The sequence below is a fragment of the Salarias fasciatus genome, chromosome 6, assembly GCF_902148845.1.
Source record: "Salarias fasciatus chromosome 6, fSalaFa1.1, whole genome shotgun sequence".
NCBI lineage: Eukaryota > Metazoa > Chordata > Actinopteri > Blenniiformes > Blenniidae > Salarias > Salarias fasciatus.
In genome coordinates, this window is record NC_043750.1 from 20,917,468 (window position 1) to 20,925,648 (window position 8,181).

The 8,181-nt window shown below is 43.4% G+C and overlaps 1 protein-coding gene across 1 annotated transcript; it reads right to left on the reverse strand.

Moving 5' to 3' along the window:
- Nucleotides 1–4,984: 4,984 nt before the first annotated feature.
- On the reverse strand, nt 4,985–7,734 carry gprin3b (GPRIN family member 3b). The gene has a single exon (XM_030093352.1). It carries the CDS (start codon nt 7,684–7,686, stop codon nt 5,542–5,544), a length of 2,145 nt encoding a protein of 714 aa, XP_029949212.1. The 5' UTR covers nt 7,687–7,734; the 3' UTR covers nt 4,985–5,541.
- Nucleotides 7,735–8,181: the final 447 nt, after the last annotated feature.

The following is an 8,181-nucleotide window of genomic DNA, read 5'->3' on the forward strand; positions in this document are numbered from 1 at the left end:
GATTCGATTCTATCAGAATGATCCCCGGGACTCACTTCAACTATTTGTGAATCTGAAGCAGCAATCGCTCCCTGTGTCCCCTTCACCAATTCATTTTCTCTCAAGACCTTCTTTCAGACAACGATCTAGCAAAAGCTGCTTATCTGTCCCCTGGGGATGTTGGAGACACTGGAGAGGATCATTTTTTCAGGCTGAATGATAATTTTCCTGCAGTAGCAGTAGTGGAGCACACTATGATTAAATACTGATATACAGCAAATCGATGTGCGAATTTTTGGTCTTTGATTTTATTCGTACGTCCCTCTTTCCTTTCCCTCTCTCTCTCTCTCTCTCTTTCAGTTTCACCTCCATCAGTATTTGTTTTGGATCTACTTGCTCCACCAAGGGACCTATGATTTATGGGCACATCTGTCAGCTATAATAAAGCAGTGTCTAATGAAGCCAGGAAAGGTGACCTTTGTATATACGAGAATTTGTTTGTGTACGTATGTGTGTGTGTGTGTGCCTATGTGTGTGTGTGTGCGTGTGTGTGTGTGGGTGTTCTTTTGTCACATGCGTCTTTCCACAGTGGTGGCCTAGAGGTTAGAGACGCAGTCTTGCGATTGGGAATTTGCAGGTTTGAATCTTCTGAGCAAGACCCTTGACCCCCTTCAGCTCCCTGAGGTGCTGTAATGCAGCCGCACCTCCGCATCCTAGAAATCCGATTGACCAAAGCATTGAAAAAAGGACTGCATTGATGAAGTATGTTTTAGTTTAGCTTGTTAGTATGTGTTGTTTCAGAGGTTACCAGTATGGGTGATTGTGAGCTAAATGTCTGCAATCAATGGAAAGCTCTACAACACAACACAGGACAGGTTCAGGTCCAAATCCCAGTTGCAGAAAAGACAGAATCATAGGAAAAAACAATGACTGTGCAGAGCTACAAACCATCTTCCAACAACTCTTGGAAGAGGCACAGAGACCGAGCAGCAGAAAGCTGAAATTGTTTGATAAATGCACGCACACACATAGGCCAGCTCTGCACCGCAAACAAATGTAGGCCACATATTCCACTGGGGATGGAGCGGCCATCAGGAGGACGAGTCTCACTTCCAGCTATCTTGCTATACAATGCAAGGATAAATAACGGAGGGGAGCAGGAGAAGACGGTTTCATGGGAAGTTGCGGAGGGAGAGATTGCAGAGGCTTTAATTACTTCACTGTTTCTAGCTTAGGATGCTTCATTACGATATCATCGTTGACATAAAAAAGGAGAGTTTGGGATATAAAGAGAAAGAGAAAACTGGAGTCAAAGGGAAAGGCACACTGTGAGAAAGAGAAAAAAGATAAGTGCAGAAGATAAAAGCTGGTGGTAAAACCCAGAAATGGTTAAAAATGTCAAGACAAACTAAATGAAAGAATTCATGACATTTAATATTATTATTTATTTATTTTGCTTTACATCTCCAGAAGGAGATTTAAAGTCTGTGCTTTGTAGGAACAGTGTTGATCATCAACCACCTCTAATTAACCACTGCATAATCTCAAGACACGATCTGTACATGTTATTAACACTGGTTGCTACGATAAGAGTGTATCTAATGGGCCACAGATGAAATGTGAGTGAGTTTATTTTATCCGAAGGGCAGTATTTGTAATGACTTTCTTCCCCTGTGTGGCTGCAGTATCTGCAGTGTGGGTTATGAGTGTCTGCTGTATGAACTGAAGGAGCCTGAGTGTTTATGAAGCTAACTGGGTCACTGCAAGCAGATCTGAAATCCCAATACTACTGCAACTTATCAGTAGGACTTCAATTATAGCTCAAAACGATGCTGCTGCTATTGCTGCCCTCAATTTCTCTCGGAGTTCGAGGATGCTGTTACTCACGGTGATGTTTACACTTTGAAATGATTCAAATGCACGCACCCACACACGCGCATGCACGCACACAAATCTGCAGTGATATCCATAAAGGATTTTAAAAAAATAGTGTCTATTTTCTACTTTTGCTGTGACACTTGGACTCAATTTAGGAATCACTTTTTAAAATGTCAGTGTAATTAGCGTGTTTTTTAAACCAAGAATACAAGTTGGCAAGTGAGGGGTCTGCTTCTCCTCCTGGACAATCGGTCTTTAATTGTAGCTTCTGACAAACCTTGGAGTTGCCTTGTTAATTGGGAACACTTGACAGATTACTATTCTCTCTGTGCTCAAGCTGTTTATTAAAGCTGCACTGTCACTGTCATGTTTCCAGGACATGCAGTTTTAAGAGCACAGTATCACAGATTAGACCTTAGATTAAACAGGGGGCATCATCTGCTGATTACTAACACCGAAAAGTCCCCGTCCCACCAACAATAAACAAACAAAAACAAGTCTATCCCTGTGCCGTGCTAAACACTGCCTGTGGCCTCTTCCAGTCTGCACCTACAAATGAGAACCATTAAAAGCGACCCAGTGAGAAGGGTTATTAAAATTGAAACACAGCTAATTAAAATGGGTGTGAAAGACGCTAAGTTAAAGATCGAGATCAAGCCCAGAAATATGGACTGAATAAAGATGTACAGTGGCAGATGACCTCCGTGGGGAAAGGTGGAAGAGATACACGCTAATTTTCCCGAGGCTGGATTTGGTATTCATGACTCCACAGATCAGTGACGTCGGTGTGACGGGCTTCAGTCAGCGCTGTCGTTTAAGATTTGCCCTGAAATGTAAAACACTGGGGTGGAATCCCAGCAGGTAGGTTAGGACACATATTAGTGAGACTCTGGATGAGCACCAACAGATGTGGGAAAAAAAATATCCATATATATTTATATAGATAAAAAGCGTAACCCCACAGACAATATACGGAAAAATCAATCAAAAAACAAAATGCATTCCGATAAGAGCTTTCCATCACTGATGTTCCTCAGAGGTTGTCATTTCACAGCATAGTGGGGATGGAGGACTTTTTTCATCGCTGCTACCACTTTTCTGATGTTAACGTCGAGTGACACGCTTGTTAGGACATTCACAGCAGTCACTTGGAATCAGTGTTACACCAGCCAGGACAGTGAATTCACACTGAAAGGAGGTGTTTTAGCAAATGCGAAGCCTTTTGTACCTGGAAATCCCTTATACACCAAATAACAAAGGCCTGAGAGTTATATATTGTATTTTCTTACTCTATGATTCTGTTGAACTGCTTCACATCACTATGTGTAGCATTATTGTATTTGTCATTATTACACTGTATATAATAATCTTTATTTAATTATTATTATTATTAAATATATTCAAATTACAAACATCATTTTGAAAACAATGAACGGTCAGTCAATGCTGTTTCTGTGGAGTAATCAATGCACTCCTTTGATATAAGAGTGATTAGTTATAAGTTGAAGCAAATTCCGAAGCGACTGAACGCCTCCGCATGTCTGTACAGCTCCTCTAAGATCTAATATAAAGACTTTCTGCTGCCACTTTCAAACATCAGGACCAGTGACATTTTCTTTGTGCATCACCACCATCGCTCCTGCACTGAAGAGTTTCAATAATGGAACATTCATTTCTGCCTGTGATCTGATCTGTGTCAACATCCCGCAGGTTGAGCTCTGGCTGGGTTTTCCATTTTCTGTTTGCCAGAAAATGAGGTGCAGTCTTGTCTGTTCAGGTCTGTTATCTTCATAATTTATAACAACTTACTGCTTTTGATGGGTAAAATCCATTTCGTTGAGTGTACAATAAAACATTTTACGATCAGTGTAGATCAAAGTAAAATATCCGTCTTACACTCCTTTACTTGAAATGAATATACGTAGCGTCTTAACTTCTCATAGTTTTAGACCCACGTCACAACAAGTCAATATGCCAAAACATAAAAAGCTATTTTTATTGCTGAACAGATTTTCTGTCCATCATTTATGCACGTTCAATGACAAATGCCTCTATAGTCTGGACATTTGCTCCAGGTATTCATACTTAAATAATGTGCGTTTTCTCATCGCTTCAGCAGTCTCATAGTGAGTCACATTCACCACTTCACACACACCAATGGCAAAGGCTGCCAGACCAGGTGCTCAAACTCCACTGGGAGTAATTTAGGGTTCACTGTTTTGCTCAAGAACGTTTTGACACATACAGGCTGAGATGGGGGGATCATATCTGCAACCTTGCAGCTGAAAGACAAGCCGGTCTACTAACTGAGCCACAGCTTCTGCCGGGAGCTGCTTCATAATGAGGAGCAAAACTTATCTTCGCTTTGGAAATGGGTAGTGCTCAGTACTGTTAAATCAAGAGGTTGGATGAGTCTGTTTAACACTGGTTCTAATTTTATTTATTTATTTACTTTTTTTAAATTTCCTCCTATCCCCCTGGTATAGTGGTTATTACTCCCACCTCCAGGCTCTTTGTGAAATTTGCATCTTCTGCATGCATGAAAATGTAAGGATGGATGGTTTTTACTATTATTTTCACAAAAATAAGAACACTTTATCATTTTTGTACTCCTGTATGTACAAAACCACTGAGTCCACATTGCAGTATTCTCTGTTAATAAAATCTCACAGCCTTCATTCAAAGGATCCAGATCGCTTGAAAATAGTTGGGAGCTCGCCTCGGTTTCAAACCGCCTCTCAACACTCAGCACAGATGTAGCCACGCAGCACACTCTTCAGCAGCTGACGGTACGTTTGCTCTCAGCTGCAGTCTGTCACTCCTCGGTGTCTCCTGTGGACAGCCCTCACGCTGCCTGCTGCTCCTGCCTCTCCTGACGTGCACCTGGCTTATGCCTCTCACACAAACACCGCTTCTATTGGTGAATTGGACTCCTGAAGAATTCTACCTATCCCCCAGTGTTTAAATAATGCACAATACTGTGCAGCCGAAGCACTAAACATTAATGCCATCTCCGCAGGTCATAAATAAAGAGTTTGTTAAGATCAACCCGTTTTAATTAGTTTATTAGAAAAAGAAGAACAGAGATTTAACAGTGCAATTATGTGTGCATACAGTCCCTTTTTTTAATTACTCACTAAAAATAAATATGCATGAAAAGAAAATACAGCAATCTTATAAATATAGGGCCCCAAAACACCTCGAAAACATGTACCAAATGCACCATATGTAATGAGATGTTGGTTTAATATCTTCTCACAAGTATTCTGACAGTAAATAAAATATCTACTCGATGATCAGCGCCCTTCGCTGTGAGGGCCTGGACTTTATTTTAGGTCAAACATCTGCCATTGTAACTAAGATACATGCATTTCACTATTATTGCATTTTGTTAATTAAAAACTGTTGAGAGTCATTCCTCTTTCTTCATGATTACTATTTCTAGAAAATAAGTCTTGAATTGTTCATCATATATATTTTTTCCTCTATTTCCTACCTTGTTCGATCACACACATCACAAATAATTGAACTTTTGATGCTACAACATTCCAGTATACTTACTTACAGGGATCATCGTCCCATTAATGTTTCACTTGGCATTGCACTCTTGATAAGGGGAGGACAAGCAGATTGACCTCTGGGAAAAGGGGAGGAGTGTGACATTGACTCTACCTCTGTGCTGTGCTACTCGAGGACGGAGGAGGGAGGGGGACGCACGCAGCAGTTGGGCCGCCTGACATTTTGGAGCATTGACCTGAAAATGTTCTGCTGCCTCCTTTTGTTCTTCCTGCCATGTTGTGGTGAACCGCTGCCAGAGATTGACTTTCGAAAGGAGGTCTGGGCGATCAGTTTCCTCTCCTGCTCCTTGATCTTGCATTGCAGGTGGCTCTGGATGGCGAAACCAAGAGATTCTGGATCCACTGAGGCGCCGTAGACCTCCCAAGTCATCCCCTGTTCATCCCAGACCACGTCATGAACACTCTTTCCTTTTTGCTTCCCTGACTGGTCGTCCTCTTCATCATTTCGCTCTGGTTCGATCTTCTGCTTGCTGGACTTGGTCTCCTTGGACTTGGCTTTCCCTTCTTTTATTTTCTCATTTGAGATTTCATCTTTTTTTTTCGTGAGATCTGGCTTGGATGTGGCAGCGGTGGTTGTTGTTGTTGCTGGCAGGGCTTGGTCAGCCCTGGCTGTTGCAGCAGTGGCCTGAGACGGCCCAGTGTTGTTACTGTCAGCAGATCCACACTTGTAAACACCAGCCGTCCCGGGGGACGTCCCTGATTTCAGAGGAAGAGCTTCACCAGCGATTGTACTTGCTGCAGATGCCTGGATTTCGGGTGTATGCTGAGAGTTACCTGGCTCGCCTTGCTTCTTGTGGTTGCTGTGTTCAATATTGATCTGATAAACTGGCTGGATGTTGCACAGAGCCGAACCCGGTTCTTTAGGTTTGGCGCCGAGCCTGGAGTCGTGCTGCAGGGCCAGAGTGTCTGAGTGGAAAACAACGCCGGCGTTTTGATCGGAGCACATCTCTGCCTCCACAGTGAGTCTCTCGGGCTTCACGTCCGCGGACGCACATGGAGAAGCTACGCTCATCTGATGGAGCGCCACGCCGTCATTAACCTGGTAGATGACGGCCAGGCTCTGCACCTCCTCCCTGGTGACCGTGCCGCCGCTCGGCCTGCGAGTCACAGCGAAGGGCAACAGACTGGGACTTGTTGCCACGGCCTTGCTGCACATGTGAGCCACAGCCTGAACCTCCATGTCGTGACACTGCTTGACGGGACCTGGTGAGAGAGATGAGGTCATTGTTGAAACTTCCCTGTAGACCTTGCAGTGCAGATGCCCTTCAAACGCAGCTGTGTCAGTCTGGCTGCTTTGCGCAGCCACCTGCCCCTCGGCCAGCATGCTCTGTGGAGCCTGGGGCAGAACGCAAGGCGCTGGCTGACGTTTGTCTGAGCAGACTTGTGGCGTCTTTGTTGATTGAAAATCCTTCTCTGGATGTGTTGAACATGAGTTCTCAGTCACAGAGATGACTTCTGGTTCTTTACACTGAGAAGGAGCTGGAGCCGAAGTTTCGTTGCATTGCTTGGGTTTTGGTTTCTCTTGCAACGATACAGAAGTCTGTATATGATCAGACTCTTTCCCTTTCTGCGGCGTGGCTGCCTCCGTGTGCCGGGCGGCTGAACCACTGCTTTTATTATTATTGTCTTGTGGACATTCAGATTCTGTATTCCTCAGTTCATTGGTGTCGTTCAGATTTGAGTCCTTCAGAGCCAGCTGTTCATTCTGACCGGAGGATGTCAGCGTCGGGAGCTCCTCCTCTGCTGCACTCGGCCCTTTCACTCTGCATTCGCTGCTGTGTACCTCCACCTTTGATTTAACAGCAGCTGACAGTCCGACCGTACACATGTCCTTTTCATTAGTCAGAGTTAATGTTTTCATATTTGCATTAGAATCCCTCTGGTCATCTCCCGCTTCAAACACACCTTTACCTGTTGAAGACAAATGTGTGTCTGCATCCATCGCGTGCTCGGATGTGATCTGATTTCCGTTCCCCGGGACTGGTTGGTCCAACACAGAGCTGCTAACTGGTTCACCTCCCTTGGAAGCTGTTTTTTGGGTATGTGCGATGGTGTTCGTGTCAGTATTCATCAGAGATTGGTTATCCTGCTTGTCAGGAGATGTGTGGGAGGGTTTTGGACAGTCCTGAGAGAGTTTGAAGCTGGGCTCCTTAACCCAGTTGGCATTGGATTCCTTATTGCTCGGCGTGTCCATCACAGCCAGTTGAGGCACCATCTGGACTGTCACTGTCCTTTTTGGGTTAGTTCCCATGTTGGATTCACTGTTTCAGCCTTGAAATATGGTCGTAATCCAAAGGTGCAAACACCTAAAGGACAGAAATAGAAAGAGACTTAGTTCGTTTTGACTCATTACCTTTATCACAGCTTACATTCACTCAGTCCGCTCTCTAATTACACAGATTTAATAAGTACAGGCATTTAAATAATCACTGTTAGACTAAAGAGCCAAGCAGAACAACAAATGGCCCTCACTTATATAATATTACTACTGCTTTGAATTAGGATTAATATTTGTGATTCAAAGTCAAATTATTTTAATAGCCTATATAATTTACAGCAATGCAAAGGATGTAACCACATATTCTTAACATGGCTTAATTCTTACAATGTCTGAAGAATTCAGCTATGCAGACTTAAACGTAGGATTATTTTTTAAAGGACTAATTACATGACATTAAAGCTGCCTGATGGCAACAGAAATGAAGTGAGAGGTAAAAAAAAAAACAACTGGGGTGGATCCCTGAAG

Excerpts from the sequence above, each read along its gene's own strand:
- gprin3b (XM_030093352.1), bottom strand. The coding sequence starts at position 7,686 with ATGGGAACTAACCCAAAAAGGACAGTGACAGTCCAGATGGTGCCTCAA.